Genomic DNA, 25,447 nt, shown 5'->3' on the forward strand with positions numbered 1-25,447 from the left:
CATAATTCAAATAAAAACATCATCAATGTTTTCATACTTTAAAAGACTAAGAAGATGCTGGGGTAATACTTCACTGACGGTGGTAAAGCAAGTGCTGGTGTTGGACGGGTGTTGGACGGGTGTTGGACGGGTGAGAACAGGACCAGAGAGGTCCACTACAAAGCAGGATCAAAGTGTCAGATAGCTAAGTTGCCTAAATATTCTGATATAACGTTTTATTTTGTAATAAAGATGAGCTTGAAAATGGACATGGTCTCATTTATTTAACAAACAAATAAATACATTTCTAGGTTTATCTTTTTTTTTTTTAAATCAACCATAAAATCAACAGTTATTTCTGGTTGCTTATCAAAGTTAGACGGCGAACTCATTGATCCTGCTTTGTAGTATATCGCTCAGAGTAGATGATAATGCTGTAGTGTACAAGTATTGGGCCTTGGGTATGCCAGTAGGTGGAATGGTAGTGTAATGCTGTAGTACACACATGGTTCCATCCATGTTCAGCTTACACCTGTCTAGCACACACATGTTCAGCACACACCTGTCTCGCACACACCTGTCTCGCACACACCTGTCTCGCACACACCTGTCTCGCACACACCTGTCTCGCACACACCTGTCTCGCACACACCTGTCTCGCACACACCTGTCTCGCACACACACCTGTCTGCTACATTAGGACCAGTTGATAGGTAATAAATCAAATTTTATTGGTCACATACACATGGTGAGCAGATGTTATTACGATTGTAGCGAAATGCTAGGGCACTGGAGGTAGGGCACAGGTGGGCATAGGTAGGCTTAGGTAGGGCATAGGTAGTCTCAGGTAGGGCATAGGTAGGCTCAGGTAGAGTGTAGTCTTTGGTGGCCACTCCATTCTACTTTCTGGACCCCTCACTTTCTCAGACAAAAAAAATAGGTCTGCAAAAAAAAGTATTATTTCACCTGAGAAACAAACATCACCTGTTCTCTCCAAACCTGCTGGTTACCTCCCGACTCGATGACTGCAATGCCCTCCTTGATGGTCTGCCCCTCAAAAAGCATCCATAGGATGCAGATCAGCGCCGCACAGGAACCTGGAGATCTGCCCCCATCACCCCCATTCTAGCCTCCACTGGCTACCCACCCAATTTAAAACCAACTTCAAACCCCTCCTGTTTCTCTTAAAAAACCCTCAATGCCTCTGGCCAATAACTCAATGCCTCTGGTCAATAACTCAATGCCTCTGGTCCCCAATAACTCAATGCCTCTGGTCCCCAATAACTCAATGCCTCTGGTCCCCAATAACTCAATGCCTCTGGTCCCCAATAACTCAATGCCTCTGGCCAATAACTCAATGCCTCTGGTCCCCAATAACTCAATGCCTCTGGTCCCCAATAACTCAATGCCTCTGGTCCCCAATAACTCAATGCCTCTGGTCCCCAATAACTCAATGCCTCTGGTCCCCAATAACTCAATGCCTCTGGTCCCCAATAACTCAATGCCTCTGGTCCCCAATAACTCAATGCCTCTGGTCAATAACTCAATGCCTCTGGTCAATAACTCAATGCCTCTGGTCCCCAATAACTCAATGCCTCTGGTCCCCAATAACTCAATGCCTCTGGTCAATAACTCAATGCCTCTGGTCCCCAATAACTCAATGCCTCTGGTCAATAACTCAATGCCTCTGGTCAATAACTCAATGCCTCTGGTCAATAACTCAATGCCTCTGGTCAATAACTCAATGCCTCTGGTCAATAACTCAATGCCTCTGGTCAATAACTCAATGCCTCTGGTCAATAACTCAATGCCTCTGGTCCCCAATAACTCAATGCCTCTGGTCCCCAATAACTCAATGCCTCTGGTCCCCAATAACTCAATGCCTCTGGTCCCCAATAACTCAATGCCTCTGGTCCCCAATAACTCAATGCCTCTGGTCCCCAATAACTCAATGCCTCTGGTCCCCAATAACTCAATGCCTCTGGTCAATAACTCAATGCCTCTGGTCCCCAATAACTCAATGCCTCTGGTCCCCAATAACTCAATGCCTCTGGTCAATAACTCAATGCCTCTGGTCCCCAATAACTCAATGCCTCTGGTCAATAACTCAATGCCTCTGGTCAATAACTCAATGCCTCTGGTCCCCAATAACTCAATGCCTCTGGTCCCCAATAACTCAATGCCTCTGGTCAATAACTCAATGCCTCTGGTCCCCAATAACTCAATACCTCTGGTCAATAACTCAATGCCTCTGGTCCCCAATAACTCAATGCCTCTGGTCCCCAATAACTCAATGCCTCTGGTCCCCAATAACTCAATGCCTCTGGTCAATAACTCAATGCCTCTGGTCCCCAATAACTCAATGCCTCTGGTCCCCAATAACTCAATGCCTCTGGTCAATAACTCAATGCCTCTGGTCAATAACTCAATGCCTCTGGTCAATAACTCAATGCCTCTGGTCCCCAATAACTCAATGCCTCTGGTCCCCAATAACTCAATGCCTCTGGTCAATAACTCAATGCCTCTGGTCAATAACTCAATGCCTCTGGTCAATAACTCAATGCCTCTGGTCAATAACTCAATGCCTCTGGTCCCCAATAACTCAATGCCTCTGGCCAATAACTCAATGCCTCTGGTCCCCAATAACTCAATGCCTCTGGCCAATAACTCAATGCCTCTGGTCCCCAATAACTCAATGCCTCTGGTCCCCAATAACTCAATGCCTCTGGTCAATAACTCAATGCCTCTGGTCAATAACTCAATGCCTCTGGTCAATAACTCAATGCCTCTGGTCAATAACTCAATACCTCTGGTCAATAACTCAATGCCTCTGGTCAATAACTCAATACCTCTGGTCAATAACTCAATGCCTCTGGTCAATAACTCAATGCCTCTGGTCAATAACTCAATACCTCTGGTCAATAACTCAATGCCTCTGGTCAATAACTCAATACCTCTGGTCAATAACTCAATGCCTCTGGCCAATAACTCAATGCCTCTGGCCAATAACTCAATGCCTCTGGTCAATAACTCAATGCCTCTGGTCAATAACTCAATGCCTCTGGTCAATAACTCAATGCCTCTGGTCAATAACTCAATGCCTCTGGTCAATAACTCAATGCCTCTGGTCAATAACTCAATGCCTCTGGTCAATAACTCAATGCCTCTGGTCAATAACTCAATGCCTCTGGTCAATAACTCAATGCCTCTGGTCAATAACTCAATGCCTCTGGCCAATAACTCAATGCCTCTGGTCAATAACTCAATGCCTCTGGTCAATAACTCAATGCCTCTGGTCAATAACTCAATGCCTCTGGTCAATAACTCAATGCCTCTGGCCAATAACTCAATGCCTCTGGTCCCCAATAACTCAATGCCTCTGGTCAATAACTCAATGCCTCTGGTCAATAACTCAATGCCTCTGGTCAATAACTCAATGCCTCTGGTCAATAACTCAATGCCTCTGGTCAATAACTCAATGCCTCTGGTCAATAACTCAATGCCTCTGGTCAATAACTCAATGCCTCTGGTCAATAACTCAATGCCTCTGGTCAATAACTCAATGCCTCTGGTCAATAACTCAATGCCTCAATGCTCTGGTCAATAACTCAATGCCTCTGGTCAATAACTCAATGCCTCTGGTCAATAACTCAATGCCTCTGGTCAATAACTCAATGCCTCTGGTCAATAACTCAATGCCTCTGGTCAATAACTCAATGCCTCTGGTCAATAACTCAATGCCTCTGGTCAATAACTCAATGCCTCTGGTCAATAACTCAATGCCTCTGGTCAATAACTCAATGCCTCTGGTCAATAACTCAATGCCTCTGGTCAATAACTCAATGCCTCTGGTCAATAACTCAATGCCTCTGGTCAATAACTCAATGCCTCTGGTCAATAACTCAATGCCTCTGGTCAATAACTCAATGCCTCTGGTCAATAACTCAATGCCTCTGGTCAATAACTCAATGCCTCTGGTCAATAACTCAATGCCTCTGGTCAATAACTCAATGCCTCTGGTCAATAACTCAATGCCTCTGGTCAATAACTCAATGCCTCTGGTCAATAACTCAATGCCTCTGGTCCCCAATAACTCAATGCCTCTGGTCCCCAATAACTCAATGCCTCTGGTCCCCAATAACTCAATGCCTCTGGTCCCCAATAACTCAATGCCTCTGGTCAATAACTCAATGCCTCTGGTCCCCAATAACTCAGTGAACTCCTCAGCCTCAAAAGGTCTTCAGGTTCACTCCGGTCAAAGACTCCTTACAGTCCCAAAGAAACGCAGAAAAACACTTCTTCAAACTGCGTTTCACTTTATGTCATCTCTGTTGTGTTGTCTGTCGTGTCAAGTTGTATTGTTCCGTCCTTGTCGCCTCCTTTGCTATTCCGTGTGTCTTGTGTATGATGAGATCTTTGTTTTCATATCTCGTTTTAATACTGTGTTCAACCGTGTTGGTTCTTGTCCAGCCATCTTGTTTCAAAAGGACCACAATGGAAATAAGTCCCACACTTTATTGTGTGTTATTTTCCATGATTTATCTCATGTGCATGTATGGCTTTTTCATGTTGTGTGTGTGTGCTTGTTTTTTTAATGTTTTTTTAAGTGGTTGAATTAATAAAGTAAAGCATCTTAACTTCTCACCTAATGTTTTTAGTCCTTTCACTGAAGCTTTTTTTCATTGAATGATTTCTCTGTAAAGAGCTTTGGGATTTACGTCTGGAAATGAAAAACACTCTACAAACTGTAATGTGTTATTATAGGAACTGGTCAAGTGGTAGGGAACTGGGGGTAGGGGATTAGGTGTAGGGGTGAGGGGACTGGGTGTATGGGTGAGGGGACTGGGTGTAGGGGTGAGGTATAGTCTTAGGAACCGGTCAAGTGGTAGGGCATTGTGGGTAGGGGTGAGGGGCTCAGGTGGAGTGTGGGGAACAGGTGAAATGGTAGGGCATTGTGGGTCGGGGTGAGGGGCTCAGGTGGAGTGTGAGGAACAGGTAAAATGGTAGGGCATTGTGGGTCGGGATTAGTGAGGGGCTCAGGTGGAGTGTGAGGAACAGGTAAAATGGTAGGGCATTGTGGGTCGGGGTGAGGGGCTCAGGTGGAGTGTGAGGAACAGGTGAAATGGTAGGGCATTGTGGGTCGGGGTGAGGGGCTCAGGTGGAGTGTGAAGAACAGGTAAAATGGTAGGGCATTGTGGGTAGGGGTGAGGGACTCAGGTCTCTGACTATCTTGTTGAGGCTGGAGATCTTCTCATCCAGTAGATAGTTCTTCTTCTCTGCTACTTCCTGTCTCCGCTCGGTCATCTCCAAGGCCTTCAGCAGCTGGGCGTTCTCCACGTACAGGTCCTTGATCAACGAATCAGCTTTACCGTTCTTGTGGTGCTAGAGACAGAACAGAGTGAGAACATCAACCAACCGCATTTATTTTAAAAAGCCCTTTTTACAACAGCAACTGTCACTAAGGGTCTAACCTTAATACTGTGTCATCATACATTTACACTGCATCGATTCCATACATGTATTTTATAACTTGTCAGAGGGCTCAGTAAAACAACTCACGTGACATTATCCAAGTCCCAATAATTGCTAGGTAACCTTACTCAGTAAAAACCAATATAGAAAAAGTGATCCTGAGATAACATAGTAAAGAGACCACTGACTGAGGGTTTAACAGGGGCAGCAGTAACAGAAAGGTTATGGGCCAGTAACAGAAAGGTTATGGGCCAGTAACAGAAAGGTTGTGGGCCAGTAACAGAAAGGTTGTGGGCCAGTAGCAGAAAGGTTGTGGGCCAGTAACAGAAAGGTTGTGGGCCAGTAACAGAAAGGTTGTGGGCCAGTAGCAGAAAGGTTGTGGGCCAGTAACAGAAAGGTTGTGGGCCAGTAACAGAAAGGTTGTGGGCCAGTAACAGAAAGGTTGTGGGCCAGTAACAGAAATGTTATGGGCCAGTAACAGAAAGGTTGAGGGCCAGTAACAGAAAGGTTGTGGGCCAGTAACAGAAAGGTTGTGGGCCAGTAGCAGAAAGGTTGCTGGTTCAGAGCAGACAAGGTGAAAAATCTGTTGATGTGCCCTTGAGCAAGGCACCTAACCTTAATTGCGCCTTTAAAAGTTGTTTTGGATAAAAGCCTGCTAAATGACTATAATGTTAATAGTAAATCCTATATTTGGCATATAGATTAAACTGTACCTGATCTTTCAGTTGAGAGACCTTCTCTTTGAGAAGCAGCTTGACGTTATGCAGCGACAGTTCGATTTCCCTCATACGCTCCTCCATCTTCATCATTATCATCATCGACCTCTCATCCTGGTGATGGAGAAGAGGTATACAGATGTTTAACCATCAGCATGTAACATCTGACATGTTTAACCATCTTTATGCATCATCTGGCATGTTTAACCATCTTTATGTACCATCTGGCATGTTAACCATCTTTATGCATCATCTGGCATGTTTAACCATCTGTATGTACCATCTGGCATGTTTAACCATCTGTATGTACCATCTGGCATGTTTAACCATTTGTATGTACCACCTGGCATGTTTAACCATATTTATGTACCACCTGGCATGTTTACCCATCTTTATGTACCATATGACGTGTTTAACCATCTGCATGTACCACCTAGCATGTTCAACCATCTGTATGTACCATCTGGCATGTTTAACCTTCTGTATGTACCATCTGGCATGTTTAACCATCTTTATGTACCATATTACATGTTTACCCATCTTTATGTACCATCTGTATGCATCATCTTTATGTACCATCTGTATGCACCATCTTTATGTACCATCTGGCATGTTAAAAATGAAAAAAAGAAACACGTATTGTTTAAAAAAAATAAAAAATCACAAGTAAATAATTAGGAGTACTGTACTGCATGTCTGGCTTTAAACAACGGGTGGGTCTAATCCTGAATGCGGATTGGTTAAAAGCGCATCACCAGCCTGTGTCTATTCCACAAATTGCCACCAGCTAAATCTCTGGACGTTAATAAAATATTTCCTCTGTTCCGTTTGCCTGCGCTATCCACTGTCTCATCAGCCCAGGCATGTATGGCCTCAGATATTTGCAACATTGAATTAGAATAACCTCCAACTCCAACAAATGCATCTACTGTTGTTATTCTGGCTGCACTGTTTGACCTGACTGTAAATTAGCCGTCGTTGGCTAGATAGCGAGCAAGGGATAATAACGTTTCCTTCCAGTATGGCAATGGGATACTTAGAACGAACGACTGGGTCGCGTCCGTAGATACAGAACTGTAGTACTGTATGTTATTGACCTCTTCACTATAGTACAGGACTGAACGACTGGGTCGCATCTCTCGGAACGAAACCAATAGAAGGAATAAACACAAAACTCGAAAACTAAATGCTTTATTTCTCTTGATTCTTTCCAGTGAAATACATCGTAGTGCATTTATTGAAAAAGTGACATCACAGCGAAATAAAATGGGATAAAAACAAATGAATAAATATTAAAATTATATTTTCCAACTTGTTGATCCAGAAACGTAAAAAAATATATATATATATTCTACAAAAAGTGAAATACAATAAGCGAATTTAAATAAAAATGAACGAAACAGAAGCACACAGAGCAAGAGAGAATAAAACTGTGGTTTGACATCATCTAGAAGACCCTGATACCACCTGGATCTTATTACTCAGTTCAGTCTGGACTATCAAAGATCGCGAAAAACCATAGCGACAATACTAACATGGTCGCTACATGAATCAAAGCACTCTGATAAATATCATGAAAAAAATATGTACATTTGTTTTACAATCAAAACTGTTGTTGGTCCTTTCGAGTTCAATACTGTTGGTAATAAACAGGTCCAGTTTACAATAAACCACAGTACTTTCAGATATACCCGTACCTGTAGTGAGAGGTGAGCATGTTCACCAACAAAAGTTTATTAAAATCCTATGTGACAAAGATAAATAAAAATCAGAAATCAGTTGATATTGGTGATGTGGGTTTCAATGCAAAAAAAATATCAATATGAAATACCGTGAAAAATATTTCAGATATTACATTGTTGGTACAAGGAATCTACTGCAATCAGAGCATATTTCATGAACCTTTGACTCAACAGTTCACCTACTGTTAAGAGCTTAAGAAAGCACTTTGATTTGAGGAAAATAACGAAAAGACTATCCTGTTTTACTCATACGCCACCTAGTGGATGCATACACTCATTACACACCCCCTTACACTGAGCTGTATCTAACACCCCATTCAGATCACCGGTCATCTCCTAAAAGGACGGAAGGCAGAGTAACAAACAAAGTGGGATATGGGGAAATTCAGGGAATTCCTGGAGGATCAGGTTGGGCTGGGGTTAGGTGAGGAGGGAGTTAGAAACTACCAGGTAAGGGGAATTAAGGGGAGAGGAGTCTTGGAGAATCAGGTTGGGCTGGGGTTAGGTGAGGAGGACAGGTTTGGAGGGAGTTAGAAACTACCAGGTAAGGGGAATTAAGGGGAGAGGAGTCTTGGAGAATCAGGTGGGGCTGGAGTTAGGTGAGGAGGACAGACAGAAAGTAAGGAACCCAGACTAGGGGATGTTTGAAACTGCCAAGCAGCTGTCAGTCAGAGTCCACCGATCCTCCGGTAGCTGTCGGCATGAGCGGCCCTCTGTTCTGGCATTGCAGCACCCTGGAGAGAGAAGGCAGGTACACTTCACCAGGGCTCACCCCCTCCATTCCAGTCCTCTAGTCTAGTCCTTTAACCTTCTCAAGGCAGGGCTATGCAATTAACTCGGCTTTAGCTGTGCAATCTGAGCACCAACCCCCACCAGAATAGAAAGTGACAGACATGGTGAATCTAGAGGAAACACAACCAAACCCAGAACGTACACTCCCCACACACTACGGCTGTCCCAGACAAAAAACAAAAACAATAATCATCTTGGTCGACGAGGGCCGTTCTGTTCTTACGAACAATCTATTGGTCGAAATGTTTAATCAGATCAACTACATATGCAGCGAGCTTGTCTGATACAAATGTACTCGAGCCCTGATGATCACAGCGGAGCCCGATGATCACAGCGGAGCCCGATGATCACAGCGGAGCCCGATGATCACAGCGGAGCCCGATGATCACAGTGGTAAAAAGAAGAGCGAGTGTGACTGACACGCGTCGTCTCGCTCTCCTCCCTACTGCAGAGAAAAGGCACCACAGCACAGTTGGTGTTTATTTTCCTGTCCGTGCTGAAGCTGCCACATCATTACAGCCATTTAGTTTCTTACTTCTTACGGACTGAAAAGTTCTGTTGTTCCGGAACCATTTTTTTTTTTTTTGCCTATTCCCTCAACACTCGCTCTCTTCACACAAAACATGTAAGCATGGCGTACATGCGACGCCTGACCTACAGCCCATCATAACCACGTCAAGAAATTATAACAAAACCAGAACGTCGTAACACACAACAAAATGGATGTGGATGACGTGAAAAAGAAACTGGAGAACGGACGAACGCTCCAGAGGGGGAAGTCAGATCTGTGGAAGACATTTGACTTAAGTTTATGAAACTACTGGTGATCAACTAAACAGAGGGTAGAGGAGGAAGCGTTGTGTGAGTATTTATGTGCCAAACAGTTGCTGTTAGATTACAATATTTTCTCTGACCATTTGGACCAGTGTAACACTAAGAGAACTTGGTTCTATTTGTGACGCTTGACGCGCTGCAAGTCCCGCCTCTTCCATCTCATTGGTTTTTAGGAGCATATACCCACGCGATGTGATTGAACAGAGGTCCACATGCCAACCTGCGTGTCCTCATCGCGTCTGGTGTGGGTGAACAAACTCAACATGCGTACCATGGCGGACGCGCGATGTTAGACTGATTGATTCTAGAACAAATTAAAAATTGTGGATTCTCTCTCCTCAATTTTTTTTTGACAATTCGGCTAAGGGCTGTTTCCTCGTTTCCGCTGCTGCTGCCTCCTCCGCATTGTTCTCAATCCCAACATGCTGCTCAACATGGCAACGAAGGGAAAGTCGTCAATTTTACGGCGCCCTGAATATTATGTTCCAGAAACACGGACAGCGAGAGAGCACATGTGTTATAAAATTATTATTATTTATTAGTGTTGCACCATTATTATTATTTTTTTTACATAATATAACCATATACAATTTCTTAGAGTGATGGACTGTACCATCCCAGTGGCCTTCGCAATGGATTATTCCACAGGTGTTTGGTGCACCATGAAAACAAAAAATATATTGCGACTGCGCGACGAAAAAAATCTTGGTTGACCAACAGCCTATCGACCAGTCGACTAACTGGGGTCATCCCTACTACAAAACACACACACACACACACACACACACACACGTGAGAAAACATGAAGATGGCAAGGCAGTGGGTGTGGTGATGAAACCAGGACAAAATGTCCCAGCTACAGAACACCCCCCCCCCTCCAAAAAAGAGGCATTTCAATTCTCAGTTCTATTTTCAAACATTTATATTCCCCAAAGTTAAAATGGAGGGACATTTTGTAAGGTGTTTGTTGTTCAGTTCCTATAATAATGTAATCAAGGTGTTTGTGGTTCAGGTCCTATAATAATGTAATCAAGGTGTTTGTGGTTCAGGTCCTATAATAATGTAATCAAGGTGTTTGTGGTTCAGGTCCTATAATAATGTAATCAAGGTGTTTGTGGTTCAGGTCCTATAATAATGTAATCAAGGTGTTTGTGGTTCAGGTCCTATAATAATGTAATCAAGGTGTTTGTGGTTCAGGTCCTATAATAATGTAATCAAGGTGTTTGTGGTTCAGGTCCTATAATAATGTAATCAAGGTGTTTGTGGTTCAGGTCCTATAATAATGTAATCAAGGTGTTTGTGGTTCAGGTCCTATAATAATGTAATCAAGGTGTTTGTGGTTCAGGTCCTATAATAATGTAATCAAGGTGTTTGTGGTTCAGTTCCTATAATAATGTAATCAAGGTGTTTGTGGTTGGACTATAATAATGTAATCAAGGTGTTTGTGTTTCAGGACCTATAATAATGTAAGCAAGGTCTCTCTGGTTCAGTTCCTATAATAATGTAATCAATGTGTTTGTGGTTCAGGGCCTATAATAATGTAGTCAATGTGTTTGTGGTTCAGGGCCGATAATAATGTAATCAAGATTGGTTCAGTTCATAATAATAATGCCAGGTCCCATAATAATGTAATCAAGGTGTTTGTGGTTCAGGTCCCATCAGAGTGTAATCAAGGCAGATCAGAAGAGTCAGGTATTCCCATAATCAACAGGATATGATGAAGAGCTGTAGAATGGACAGTGTATTAAGTGTGACAGTAGCAGTAAATAGCTGTTGAACACCGTGAGGGTGAAGATACTGTATACTAAGTGCTAGATTGTAGATCACCAGATATGCCAGCTGCGTTGATTGATTCAAAGAACAAGATCTGAGGATAGATTTCCAGTTAGAGGTGTGATGAGCCTGCTACAGGATGTGATTAGCCTGCTACAGGATGTGATTAGCCTGCTACAGGATGTGATTAGCCTGCTACAGGATGTGATTAGCCTGCTACAGGATGTGATGAGCCTGCTACAGGATGTGATTAGCCTGCTACAGGATGTGATTAGCCTGCTACAGGATGTGATGGGAAGCCCTGATCTCTCCTACCTGTATGTTCTCTGGGTTGTGGTCGTTCTCACAGTGTTGTCCTCTCCACTCACCAGACGTCCTGCGAGGGGAGGAGGGCAGCAGACCACCCAGCTGGGCCTAGAGAGACAAAGATGATTGTTAGAGAAGAAGAGCTAATGAGGAGTCAGGAGAGGAGCGACAGACGGGACAGATACAGTCAAGGAAAAGAGATGGAGGATTTGATAGGATCTCATTAGCGACAACTAGTCTTATTTGGGTCCAACACAACGAAGAAAGACAGACAAGACTTAACAATTTACATACAGTGGTTAAAAAAGTATTTAGTCAGCCACCAGTTGTGCAAGTTCTCCCACTTAAAAAGATGAGAGGCCTGTAATTTTCATCATAGGTACACTTCAACTATGACAGACAAAATGAGAAGAAAAAAAATCCAGAAAATCACATTGTAGGATTTTTAATGAATTTATTTGCAAATTATTGTGGAAAATAAGTATTTGGTCACCTACAAACAAGCAAGATTTCTGGCTCTCCCAGACCTGTAACAACTTCTTTAAGAGGCTCCTCTGTCCTCCACTCGTTTTTTATTTCACCTTTATTTAACCATGTAGGCTAGTTGAGAACAAGGTCTCATTTACAACTGCGACCTGGCCAAGATAAATGTAATCTACAGTACCCTCCCCCCCGTCGTTGTTACCTGTATTAATGACACCTGTTTGAACTTGTTATCAGTATAAACGACACCTGTCCACAACCTCAAACAGTCACCGTTCTTGTACCTTTCTCATGGTCTGGGAGTCCTTTAGGGTGCTTTTGACAAACTCTAAGCATATCATCGTATGCCTTTTATTGAGGAGTGTCTTCCGTCTGGCCACTCTACCATAAAGGCCTGATTTGTGGAGTGCTGCAGAGATGGTTGTCCTTCTAGAAGCTTCTCCCATCTCCACAGAGGAACTCTAGAGCTCTGTCAGAGTGATCAGTTTGGCTGGGCGGCCAGCTCTAGGAAGAGTCTTGGTGGTTTCAAACTTCCTCCATTTTAGAATGATAGAGGCCACTGTGGTCTTTGGGAACCTTCAATGACGCATAATGTTTTTGGTGCCCTTCCTCAGAGCTCTACGGACAATTCCATCTTCCTCATGGCATTGTTTTTGCTCTGACACCTACTGTCAACTGTGGGACCTCATCCTTTCCATATCATGTCCAATCAAATGAATTTACCACAGGTGTACTCCAATCAAGTTGTAGAAACATCTCAAGGATGACCAATGGAAACAGGTTGCATCGGAGCTCAATTTCCAGTCTCATAGCAACGGGTCAGAATACTTATGTCAATAAGGCATTTGTTTTATAAATATGTAACATTTCCTAAAAAACTGTTTTTACTTTGATAGTATGGGGAATAAGGCTGTAACCATAACATGTGGAAAAAGGGGTCTGATATTTTCCGACAACACTTATTATTGATTTCATGAATTTGATTTCTAAGGCTACATATATTAATTTGGGCTATTTTTTTTTTAGACATTTCCTGGGTAGCTTATCAGAAACAATATGGAAAAGAGCAAACAAGGCAATAGAAAAAAAATACATTAAACAGTTGGTGTGTGTGTGTTTTAGTGTGTGAGTACGCGCACTGTGGGATTGAAGCCATAGGCTTGGTTCTCTCATTCCTTCCAGGCTTCTGGGAGGTCTGGTGGACAATGAGTCTGTCATAGAGGGTGTAAGAAATGTCTCCACGTGCTCTGGCAGCTTTCATGTCTGGGGATCAGTTCTTTCCTCTTCTGGCGCACAGCTTCAGCATAGTCCTCGTTGAGGAAGATGTACGTTCCTCTCAAGTTGTCGTCTCTTTCCAGAACAGCTACCTTGTCCTTGAACCTCAGGAACTTGACCACTATAGCGGCCTGGGCCTGTCACCCCTGTCACCCGGGCCTGTCACCTGGGCCTGTCACCCGGGCCTGTCACCTGGGCCTGTCACCTGGGCCTGTCACCTGGGCCTGTCACCTGGGCCTGTCACCCGGGCCTGTGGTGGGTTTCCCAGTCCTGTCAGGCCACCTCAATCTTCCTGTGGTCCACCTTCAGTGTCTCCAAGATCATTTCCCTCACTTTGTTCTCAGACTCCATCCAGGTCTCATGTGGAGATTCTGCAATTCTGTCCGAGAAATCGGATTTCTCCGTCATTGTTCTCATGGATTCACATACAGAACTGATGTCCTCTCTCAATGACTTACAGATTACTGTCATCTTTACGTTCTCCTGTTTAAACTCATCGTGCTGACCCCTGGGAGACCTAAAAAAAACAAAAACTGTTCTTCACATCCTGAACCTCTCTGACCAGGACATCCATTCTTATATTAGTTGAATCCACCAGTCTCTGGACACAACTCTTGAAGCTATTTTCCTTGTTGTGGTAACAACTGCTTGTAGAACTATTTTTAGTTTGAGAGTGACAGTCGGGGGAGAGAGACGGAGGGAGGAGAGCGAGTCGGGAGAGAGACATGAGAGAAAAAGAGAGATGTGGAGAGAGTTAGAGACAGGGGACATAATGTAGGGTGGGAGGGACAGACAGACAGATGGATAGAGGCTGTGTTAAAGAAGGAACAGGTGGGTTGGGACAGGAGGCAACAGTGCTCTGCAAACTTTGAACTTTTATAGTGTTTCTGGAAAATCATCGGTGTTCCAAAAACATTATTTTTTTTTAAATATAGGAGATTACAGAAGAGTAAGGAAGAGGGAGAAAGGTGACAGGTGTTTGACAGGTAGACTAAAGTCCAGAATACAAGTGAGGGAGAAGTTAGGGAAGGTTGGCACAGAACTGACCTCCAGAAGCCAGGCCTGTAGTGGAGCCTGTCGGGTCTTCAGCCCCTCATTCTCCTGACGTAGACTGTCCAGCTCTCGCTGAACCTCACACACCTGTAAACCACACCGTCACGCCGGGCACACAAGACCATCAGATAACAAGGAAAGACGCATCCTTTACAAACAGACAATGTCAAAAACTGACTGATTCAGGAATACAATTATCTTGGGAATTATATGTGGAGGTAAGGTTGATACTATTGATGTAGAGGGAAAATGTAACTCAACCAATCAATCAGCTAGCGCTAGCTAGCCAACCAATCAGAGCAGGTGTCAGAGTAGCTCCTCCTGTTAGATGACCTTGTTCTGAGCAGAGAGTAGCTCCTGATGCATCACGTCCAGCTCTCTCTTCAGAGCAGTCTTCTCCTGTTCCACAGTCTCCACCATGCTGGACTGGCCCTGCTGTTTCTGCTGTTCCACAGTCTTCACCATGCTGGACTGTCCCTGCTGTTTCTGCTGTTCCACAGTCTTCACCATGCTGGACTGGCCCTGCTGTTTCTGCTGTTTCACGGTTAAGATGGCTACCTCCAGCTGTGAGGAGATGATACAGGGTTTGAAAGAGTTATTCAAACGCAGGGTGTACCGCTCTCCTCTAAGCCTCAAACTTAAAAGATCTTGAGACATCAAGTCAGATCTGATTATGTTGATATTTTGTCAAATGGATGAATGAGTCTGTCACAATCCATCCATCCATCCATCCATCCATCCCTCCTCTGTAATCTCACCTTTTCCCTGGTGTGGTGGAGCTCCATGGTCAGCCTCTCGTTCTCCTGCCTCAGCTGCTGCTGTTCCTGTTCCACCAGCCTGGCCAGCTCATCCTGGTACAGCTTCTTATGCTGGCTCTGGTATCCCCTGGAGTGCAGGGCCATCTCCAGAACCTGGTTCTGATTCAGGAAAACCCATCAGACGTCACAATAACAAATCAGCTGAGAGACTTGAGCATTCTCTGACACATATAAATATACTATAAGGGACTAAGCTGCTCAAACCGCAACAATTTGACTGGATGCCCGTTTTAGTATTTCTATAGCAACCGAACCACCATTCGTTATAGTGATTAGAGAAATAGAATGATTAGAACTAACCAATCAGAAGCCAGCCAATCAACCAATCAGAAGCCAGCCAATCAACCAATCAGAAGCCAGCCAATCAACCAATCAGAAGCCAGCCAATCAACCAATCAGTAGCCAGCCAATCAACCAATCAGTAGCCAGCCAATCAACCAATCAGAAGCCAGCCAATCAACCAATCAGAAGCCAGCCAATCAACCAATCAGAAGCCAGCCAATCAACCAATCAGAAGCCAGCCAATCAACCAATCAGAAGCCAGCCAATCAACCAATCAGAAGCCAGCCAATCAACCAATCAGAAGCCAGCCAATCAACGTGTCATCATAGGCCTCACCTTATCATTGCCGTTCTGCAGCTGTTTGTGCAGTGACATCACTTCCTGTTTGAGGGCGTCCTTCTCTTGCTGTGATACGCGGAGGTCTGACTTGAGACGGGCGCTCTGGAGGTCAACAGACTGCAGGCTTTTCTCCAACACCTGGTTCTGAGAGAAACCACCTTGGTCAAAATTCCCCCAACTTTCCTTTAAATTCCCCATTTTTCCAGAAATCCTAGTTGGAGGAGTCCGGATTTCCTGATTATTCCCTTGTGATTCAGGAATACTGGCTGACACTGCAAAGCATTTTGACTAAACGCACAAATCAACAGGAGTCATAGAATTAGTGAATTTTTGCATAATTAATTAGAAATACTTAATTGTCCTTGCAATGTTGAAATGTGTCTCTGGCTTGACACACGCAGAACATACTGTACATTATAAATTATGATGATATTGAATGAAAGTAGTAACTATTTTAATTGTAGATCATTACTGTGTCATAAGTGGTTGAAGAGGGTATGTCCCAAAAGGCACCCTCTATTCCCTACAACAGTGCACTACTATTGGCCAGGCTGTGTAAAAGGTTGCCCAGACTGAACAGAGCATCCTTACCCTCTCCTGAGACTTGGCGAGCTGGTTACGTAATCCCTGGGTTTGTTTTTCCAAAGCCTTGCGCTCCTGCAGGAGGGAGGAGAGCCGGCCCTCTACAGCCCCCATCTTAGCGACCTACAGGTGGACACAGTGTAGAAGAGTGGTTCAATGTACCGTATAACCAATTTAACCATAATGTACCGAAAACCCTGTAACATACTGTATATAAATATACAGAAACTGCAAGTAGGTCTCTCTTGCAAAATACTAAACTAGCCTGGATAAATAAAAGTTTAATACAAATTTTAAAAAATTAGTGAGTTAAATTATATTTGATTTTTACTACACAATGTTTATCATCTGCTCACATCTCACCTCATCTCTGAGGGTATTGAGTTGTAGCACCAGCTGGGCCTTGCCCTCCTCGAGAAGTACAGTCCCTTCCACAGCGTTGGTTAGCTCCGCCTCCAGGGCAGTCACAAACACTGCCATCTGATACAGGAGAACAAGTCGTTAGCCAATAGTAGTACAGTCCCTTCCACAGCGTTGGCTAGCTCCGCCTCCAGGGCAGTCACACACACTGCCATCTGATACAGGAGAACAAGTCATTAGCCAATAGTACAGTCCCTTCCACAGCATTGGCTAGCTCCGCCTCCAGGGCAGTCACACACACTGCCATCTGATACAGGAGAACAAGTCATTAGCCAATAGTAGTACAGTCCCTTCCACAGCGTTGGCTAGCTCCGCCTCCAGGGCAGTCACACACACTGCCATCTGATACAGGAGAACAAGTCATTAGCCAATAGTAGTACAGTCCCTTCCACAGCGTTGGCTAGCTCCGCCTCCAGGGCAGTCACACACACTGCCATCTGATACAGGAGAACAAGTCATTAGCCAATAGTAGTACAGTCCCTTCCACAGCGTTGGCTAGCTCCGCCTCCAGGGCAGTCACACACACTGCCATCTGATACAGGAGAACAAGTCATTAGCCAATAGTAGTACAGTCCCTTCCACAGCGTTGGCTAGCTCCGCCTCCAGGGCAGTCACACACACTGCCATCTGATACAGGAGAACAAGTCGTTAGCCAATAGTAGTACAGTCCCTTCCACAGCGTTGGCTAGCTCCGCCTCCAGGGCAGTCACACACACTGCCATCTGATACAGGAGAACAAGTCGTTAGCCAATAGTAGTACAGTCCCTTCCACAGCGTTGGCTAGCTCCGCCTCCAGGGCAGTCACACACACTGCCATCTGATACAGGAGAACAAGGTGTTAGAGAACAAGCGATTGGGGTCCTATTTATCCAGTCCTCTATCCTCATTTCCTCCTTAAAACGGATCGGAGAGGAAAACCAGAGAGCAGAGAAATGTTATCTTGTCCAATGTATTTTTGGATGAAGAGGAACAAGGAGGAATCGAGCAAAGATGAATTAAGAAACAGGTTATGAGTACAATCAAAAGCCTTAAAGGGATAGTTTGGGGATATTATCAATGAAGTACTTGATCAACTTCCCCAGAGTGAGATGGACTCGTACCATGTTTTACTCTAGATAAGCATTTGCTTGTTAATAACCTACTTCTAACTTCTTTCACACTGGACTCAGACATCACTCCCCCGGAGCCACGCAGACCGAGCCAACAGTCCCCCTCCCCCCGGAGCCAACAGTCAGACCCCCCCCCGGAGCCAACCCCCCCCCCCGGAGCCAGCAGTCAGACCCCCCCCCCGGAGCCAACAGTCAGACCCCCCGGAGCCCAGTCCCCCGGAGCCAACAGTCAGACGCCCTCCCCAACCCCCGGAGCCAACAGTCAGACCCCCCCCGGAGCCAACAGTCAGACCCCCCCGGAGCCAACAGTCAGACCCCTCCCCCCAGAGCCGACAGTCAGACCCCTCCCCCAGAGCCAACAGTCAGACCCCTCCCCCAGAGCCGACAGTCAGACCCCTCCCCCCAGAGCCGACAGTCAGACCCCTCCCCCAGAGCCGAGCCAGTCAGACCCCTCCCCCCCAGAGCCGACAGTCAGACCCCTCCCCCCAGAGCCGACAGTCAGACCCCTCCCCCCAGAGCCAACAGTCAGACCCCTCCCCCCCCGAGCCAACAGTCAGACCCCCCCCCCAGAGCCAACAGTCAGACCCCTCCCCCAGAGCCAACAGTCAGACCCCTCCCCCAGAGCCAACAGTCAGACCCCTCCCCCAGAGCCAACAGTCAGACCCCCCCCAACAGTCAGACCCCCGGAGCCAACAGTCAGACCCCTCCCCCAGAGCCAACAGTCAGACCCCTCCCCCAGAGCCAACAGTCAGACCCCTCCCCCAGAGCCAACAGTCAGACCCCTCCCCCAGAGCCAACAGTCAGACCCCTCCCCCCAGAGCCAACAGTCAGACCCCTCCCCCCAGATCCAACAGTCAGACCCCTCCCCCAGATCCAACAGTCAGACCCCTCCCCCAGAGCCAACAGTCAGACCCCTCCCCCAGAGCCAACAGTCAGACCCCTCCCCCAGAGCCAACAGTCAGACCCCTCCCCCCCGGGACTGAGTTTGCCACGACTTCACCCGACTCTGGGAAGTTGATAAGGGCTTCACTGCCAAAATCCTGAACCATCCACCTACTCATCATCTACCTTCATCCTCTCATCCTCCGGTACGGTGCGTTGCTGGTCTCTGACAGCTTCATGTCTCTCACTCTGTCTGAGCAGTTCCCCCAGCTGTTGGCTCAACGCCTCCACTCCTGCTGCATTCTGGGCGTTCTTCTCCGACAGAAGCCCGTTCTCATCCTCCAGCTGCTGACTGCGGAGACGAAGCACTGAGATCTACGGGGAGGGGGGGGCAGATTTAGGGGTCGTCCCAAATGGAACCCTATATAGCGCACTACTTTGTAACCAGGGCCTGCACCCTATTCCCTGGTCAAAAGTAGTTCACTATATAGAGAAAAATAGCATGTTTCTCACACCGATCTAGATTTATTAGAGTTGCCATGTATTGCCCGTGTTAGCACAAAGGAACAACGGTCTTAAGTGCAATGCACAGCCCCTAGAACCAAGGTCAAAGGTTAACATTAATATCGCTAATAAAGTCAGTTGGTTTACTCCCGCCCTGCCCGTCTCGTGAACCTCCCGCCCTGCCCGTCTCGTGAAACCCCCGCCCTGCCCGTCTCTGCCCGTGCCCGTCTCGTGAAACCCCCCCCTGCCCGTCTCGCCCCGCCCTGCCCGTCTCGTGAAACCCCCGCCCTGCCCGTCTCGTGAAACCCCCGCCCTGCCCGTCTCGTGAAACCCCCGCCCTGCCCGTCTCGTGAAACCCCCGCCCCCCGCCCCTACCCGTCTCGTGAAACCCCGCCCTGAAACCCCCGCCGTGAAACCCCGCCCTACCCGTCCCCGCCCTCGTGTGAAACTCCCGCCCTACCCGCCCCCGCCCTACCCGTCTCGTGAAACTCCCGCCCTACCCGTCTCGTGAAACCCCCGCCCTACCCGTCTCGTGAAACTCCCGCCCTACCCGTCTCGTGAAACCCCCGCCCTACCCGTCTCGTGAAACTCCCGCCCTACCCGTCTCGTGAAACTCCCGCCCTACCCGTCTCGTGAAACTCCCGCCCTACCCGTCTCGTGAAACTCCCGCCCTACCCGTCTCGTGAAACTCCCGCCCTACCCGTCTCTTGAAACGCCCGCCCTAAAACTCCCAAACGCCAGCCCTACCCGTCTCCCACCCTACCCGTCTCGTGAAACTCCCACCCTACCCGTCTCGTGAAACTCCCACCCTACCCGTCTCGTGAAACTCCCACCCTACCTTTCTCTTGAAACTCTCTGCCTTCTTTTGCGCAGAAATCTTCTCCTTCCTGAAATGCTCCAGTTTGAAGCTAAGATCGGGGGAGAAGAAAAGTGCAAGTTCAACGACCCAATGAAATGTAAAATATAAATTGTACCATACTACGGGGCTTCGATACTCTACATCAGTGTTTCAGTCCTGGTCCTGGGGACTTAGTGGTACATATTTGAGTTGTTGCCCGAGCACTAACACAACTGCTCATTCCACTAATCAAAGGCTTGATAAGTTGAATCAGGTGTGTAAGTGCTAGTAGTGATGTAGTGGTTAACCTCACTAGGGTAGGGGGCAGTATTTTCACCTCCGGATGAAAAGCGTGTCCTAAACTGCCTGCTACTCAGGCCCAGAAGCTAGGATATGCATATAATTGGTAGATTTGGATAGAAAACACTCCAAAGTTTCTAAAACTGTTAAAATAATGTCTGAGTATAACAGAACTGAAATGGCAGTAAAAAAAACTTCCTGGATGGTTTTATGTTTGTAGTTTTCCATTGACTGCCTATACGGATTCCATTGACTTAGGATTCAAATTGCACTTCCTATGGCTTCCACTAGATGTCAACAGTCTTTAGAAATTGTTTCAGGCTTGTATTCTGAAAAATGATGGAGTAAGACCAGTCTGAGTGAGTGGACACTGCAGTGTCCCAGAGGTTTTTCATGCGCGCGACCAAGAGCGAGCATTTCTTGTTTTCCTTTTAAATTGACGATGCTTTTGTCCGGTTTAAATATTATTGATTATTATGACTAAAAACAACCTGAGGATTGATTATAAACATTGTTTGACATGTTTCTACAAACTTTACTGATACTTTTCGGATTTTTCACCTGCCTGTTTTGACTGCCTTTGAGCCTGTGAATTACTAAACAAAACGAGAACAAAACAGAGGTTTTTTGGAGGGACTTTATCGAACAAAACAAACATTTCAACGGGAGTCTTGTGAGTGCAACCATATGAAGATCATCAAATCTTTGAAATCTTTGATACATTTTATCGCTATTTCTGACTTTGTAACTCCTCTACTGTTTGTAATGGGGACGGAAGGGTAGCGTAGTGGTTAGAGCGTTGGACTAGTAACCGGAAAGTGTCAAGTTCAAACCCCCGAGCTGACAAGGTACAAATCTGTTGTTCTGCCCCTGAACAGGCTCTTAACCCACTGTTCCTAGGCCATCATTGAAAATAAGAATTTGTTCTTAACTGACTTGCCTAGTTAAATAAACGTAAAATAAAAAATTTAAAAAGTTAATGTTTTGTAAGCTGGGCGCTGTTCTCAAATAATCGCATGGTTTGCTTTCGCCGTAAAGCCTTTTTGAAATCTGACATCATGGTTGGATAAACAAGAAGTTAATCTTTAAACCGATGTATAACACAATTTCACTGGATGTTGGCCAGGTGGGACACTACGGTCCCACAGCCCCTAGAGGTTTAAAAAAAAAAGTGGATAAACTCTGATCGGCAGTTAGTGAAGAAAGTTGTGCTCCCTATACTTCCAATGCATTTTTTGGGGCAAAAGGTGAGTAATCTGCATTTACTTGTGTTTAACCTCCACTACACCAGGGAAGATTGCTACGGTAATTGAATTAAAAATGGTCCTCAGGAGCAGGAAACTGATGACCATGAACATGAGGTTTCTCACAGCATCTCCTTCTGGCTGTCTTTCAGGGACTCTTCCTTCAGCGTTGACATCTTCTGTGTGAGTAAAAGGTTCTCCTCTACTAGGCGACCCACCTCACGCCTACAGCCAACAGAGGAAAACAAAGTCAGGAACAGAAGATCTGTACTATGAAACAAAGTAAAAAAGCTGTGGAGCTTAAAGGAAATTTGGGGCAAAAAGGCAAACTCAGCAGCATGTTTCATTACAAAACCAACTGATATTGCAAACTACTTCAATGATTTTTATATATATAGCCTGGCGAAGCGGTTTCATGCGCTGACAATGACCTTTTTACGTTGTTAGTCCCGGGAAGAAATGACCACACTGTCCGAGAACGAGCCAAGTACAAATGTATCCGACACAGAGACAAGACCGAGACACTCACTATGTGGTCTCTCGACAAGTCTCTACTACTACAACACTGACATTAAGTAAACATGCGTAAGGTTTTTATCAAGAATGCAGGTTTGTAATGGACAAATAGTCAATGCTGGGACATAAACCCTAAACAATGTAACAAAGGAAATTGTTTATAAGCAGATTTAATTAGACAGTCTTACCTCTCCTCAGCGATGTCCTCCCGCAGTTTATCCAGTAGACTGCTGAGCTGTTCCCTCTCCTCATGGTTTTTGGCACTCAGTTCCTGCATGGCCCGTCTGTGGGCCTCCTTTAGGCTCTGCCTCTCCTCCTGCAGCCGCTCCTGAAACACCCCCTCATATTCCTCCTCCAGCTGGAGTCTCTCCCTGTCCCAGTCCTCCCTCAGCCTCCTCTCAGTCTCCTCCCGCTGCTTCAGGCGCTCCTCGGCTAACCTGGTGAGGAGAGCCGCCTCACGACACTGCTGAAGCCGAGCTCGTTCCAGCTCCCACTGCTCAGTGAGCCTGGCCTCCCTGTTCTGCTGCTCCTTGACTAGTCGTAACATCGCCTCCTCTAACATGGTCTGCAGTGACTCGTTACTCTGCTTGTTCAACTGAGCCTTCTCCCTCTCCCACTCCTCCATGAGTCTCATCTCCACCTCCTCTATCCCAGCCTTCACTGTCTCCTCGTGGCTCTGCTGCAACTCCAGCTTCTCCCTCTCCCTCTCCTCCATGAGTCTCATCTCCACCTCCTCTCCCATCCCAGCCTTCACTGTCTCCTCGTGGCTCTGCTGCAACTCCAGCTTCTCCCTCTCCCTCTCCTCCATGAGTCTCATCTCCACCTCCTCTATCCCAGCCTTCACTGTCTCCTCGTGGCTCTGCTGCAACTCCAGCTTCTCCCTCTCCCTCTCCTCCATGAGTCTCATCTCCACCTCCTCTATCCCAGCCTTCACTGTCTCCTCGTGGCTCTGCTGCAACTCCAGCTTCTCCCTCTCCCACTCCTCCACCTCCTCTACTCCTCCTGCGTGGCTCTGCTGCCAGCTCTCTCTCTCTATCCCAGCCTCATCTCCACCTCCGAGTCTCATCTCCACCTCCTCCCCAGCCTGTAGTTTCCCCCCCTCTCCTCCATGAGTCTTCTTCCATCCTGGTCAAAAGGTTCTCTTTGTGCTCCTCGTCCAGCTTGTTGAGTTCCGCGGCATGTAGTTTCCTTAGCTCCTGCATCTCTGTGTCCAGGGAGGCAGCCTGGGTGCGGGCCTCCAGGAGCTGCTCGTCCAGGGAGGCAGCCTGGGTGCGGGCCTCCAGGAGCTGCTCGTCCAGGGAGGCAGCCTGGGTGCGGGCCTCCAGGAGCTGCTCGTCCAGGGAGGCAGCCTGGGTGCGGGCCTCCAGGAGCTGCTCGTCCAGGGAGGCAGCCTGGGTGCGGGCCTCCAGGAGCTGCTCATCCAGGGAGGCAGCCTGGGTGCGGGCCTCCAGGAGCTGCTCATCCAGGGAGGCAGCCTGGGTGCGGGCCTCCAGGAGCTGCTCATCCAGGGAGGCAGCCTGGGTGCGGGCCTCCAGGAGCTGCTCCCCCAGGGAGGCAGCCTGGGTGCGGGCCTCCAGGAGCTGCTCGTCCAGGGAGGCAGCCTGGGTGCGGGCCTCCAGGAGCTGCTCATCCAGGGTGGCAGCCTGGGTGCGGGCCTCCAGGAGCTGCTGCTCCAGGCTGCTCACCTAATATAATGAAATATACGCCATTTACCAGACTTATCACTGAGCGAATACATTTTATATGGGTGGCCCCAGCAAGAATCGAACACATGATTCCCCACAAGTGCCATGCTTTAACCAACTGGGTCACACAGTCCTCTACTCACTTCCTCCTCTTGCTGTTGCTCCAGCTCATCCATCTCCCCAGCCTGCCTCTGCTCCAAGCCAGCCCGCTCCTCCTCTGCCTGCTCTAGCTGGGCCTGGAGCTCCAGGGCTCTATTCTGGCTGCTGGACATCTCACCGTGTAGAGCCTGGATCTCCTCCATGTAGTGCAGAGACAAGGCTGCCTTCTGGGTCTCCAGGTCCGTCTTCTGCTCCTCCACCTTCTGGTCAAATTCACTCACCTGTAATGGCACGGGGATAAATCATATTCAGCAGAACAAAACAATGCAGTGTGGTCTATGTGGCCCAGGTTTGTGGTTAGAGCCGCTGACCCTGGCGTACACACACACACACACAGTCGCCAATAAAGGAGTGGGGAGTGCCCCATCTAGCTACACCCAATCTGTCTCCGATAAAGGAGTGGGGAGTGCCCCATCTAGCTACACCCAAGCTGTCTCCGATAAAGGAGTGGGGAGTGCCCCATCTAGCTACACCCAAGCTGTCTCCGATAAAGGAGTGGGGAGTGCCCCATCTAGCTACACCCAATCTGTCTCCGATAAAGGAGTGGGGAGTGCCCCATCTAGCTACACCCAATCTGTCTCCGATAAAGGAGTGGGGAGTGCCCCATCTAGCTATACCAAATCTGTCTCCGATAAAGGAGTGGGGACTGCCCCATCTAGCTACACACAATCCGTCTCCGATAAAGTAAACATGGCACAGTGAAATATGGATTGTTTAGCAAATTCTGTGGAAGCGTGGCTAGATATTTAAGTGTCACCTTGCTCTCCAGCTGAGCCTGTAGCTCCTCCATCTCTTGGAGGTGCTTCTCTTTCAGCCTCTCCAGCATCATCTCTGCCTCCAGACTCATGTTGAACAATGGCTGGCCCTCCTCCAAGCCCAGGCCTGAGGACAATCAAATGCATTTTTTCTCCCCATCAGCAGTTGTCACAAAGTTGTTGTTTTTTGTTTTTTTACAGATACCCGGCATAAAACCTCAAACAAGCAACGCAGATGTACAGGGGCCAGGATAAACTCCCTCGAAGGAAGGAAACCTAGAGGGGAACCAGGCTCAGAGGGATGACCAGTCCTCTTCTGGCTGTACTGGCAAACAGACAGGTGAGGAAGGAACTACTAACAAGCTCTCATGTTCTTTAGCTACTCAATGTGTTTGACTACATAGCTGTTGTACTGGGCAAAATCACTGATCTACAACAAAAAAAAACTCCTTGCATCCAAATAACATCCAAATAACTAGTATTTACGTGATCAAGATGAACAACTCAACATCTTGCCTTGCTCAAGCAGCATCTCTACGACCTTCAGATGCCCTGCAAACGTCTACTCTGAAAGTCCCCTGACATGCCC

General features: G+C 46.8%; 1 protein-coding gene across 1 annotated transcript in view; it reads right to left on the reverse strand.

Annotated features, from left to right (window-relative positions):
- Positions 1–4,013: 4,013 nt before the first annotated feature.
- LOC135525491 (ninein-like) overlaps positions 4,014–25,447 on the reverse strand; it is a 56,247-nt gene continuing 34,813 nt past the window's right edge. Inside the window, exons 15-30 of the mRNA XM_064953163.1 lie at positions 24,861–24,985; positions 24,088–24,324; positions 23,373–23,944; positions 22,448–23,215; positions 21,870–21,968; positions 20,200–20,269; positions 19,044–19,232; positions 16,810–16,926; positions 16,456–16,569; positions 15,862–16,008; positions 15,184–15,342; positions 14,759–14,989; positions 14,420–14,512; positions 11,624–11,722; positions 6,165–6,281; positions 4,014–5,361 (exon numbers count right to left, since the gene is read on the reverse strand). Of these exons, the coding sequence (XP_064809235.1) occupies positions 5,134–5,361; positions 6,165–6,281; positions 11,624–11,722; positions 14,420–14,512; positions 14,759–14,989; positions 15,184–15,342; positions 15,862–16,008; positions 16,456–16,569; positions 16,810–16,926; positions 19,044–19,232; positions 20,200–20,269; positions 21,870–21,968; positions 22,448–23,215; positions 23,373–23,944; positions 24,088–24,324; positions 24,861–24,985 (3,365 nt within the window). The 3' untranslated portion in view covers positions 4,014–5,133. The remainder of the gene's footprint in view (positions 5,362–6,164; positions 6,282–11,623; positions 11,723–14,419; positions 14,513–14,758; positions 14,990–15,183; positions 15,343–15,861; positions 16,009–16,455; positions 16,570–16,809; positions 16,927–19,043; positions 19,233–20,199; positions 20,270–21,869; positions 21,969–22,447; positions 23,216–23,372; positions 23,945–24,087; positions 24,325–24,860; positions 24,986–25,447) is intronic.

This window comes from Oncorhynchus masou, chromosome 32 (assembly GCF_036934945.1).
Source record: "Oncorhynchus masou masou isolate Uvic2021 chromosome 32, UVic_Omas_1.1, whole genome shotgun sequence".
Taxonomy (NCBI): Eukaryota; Metazoa; Chordata; class Actinopteri; order Salmoniformes; family Salmonidae; genus Oncorhynchus; species Oncorhynchus masou.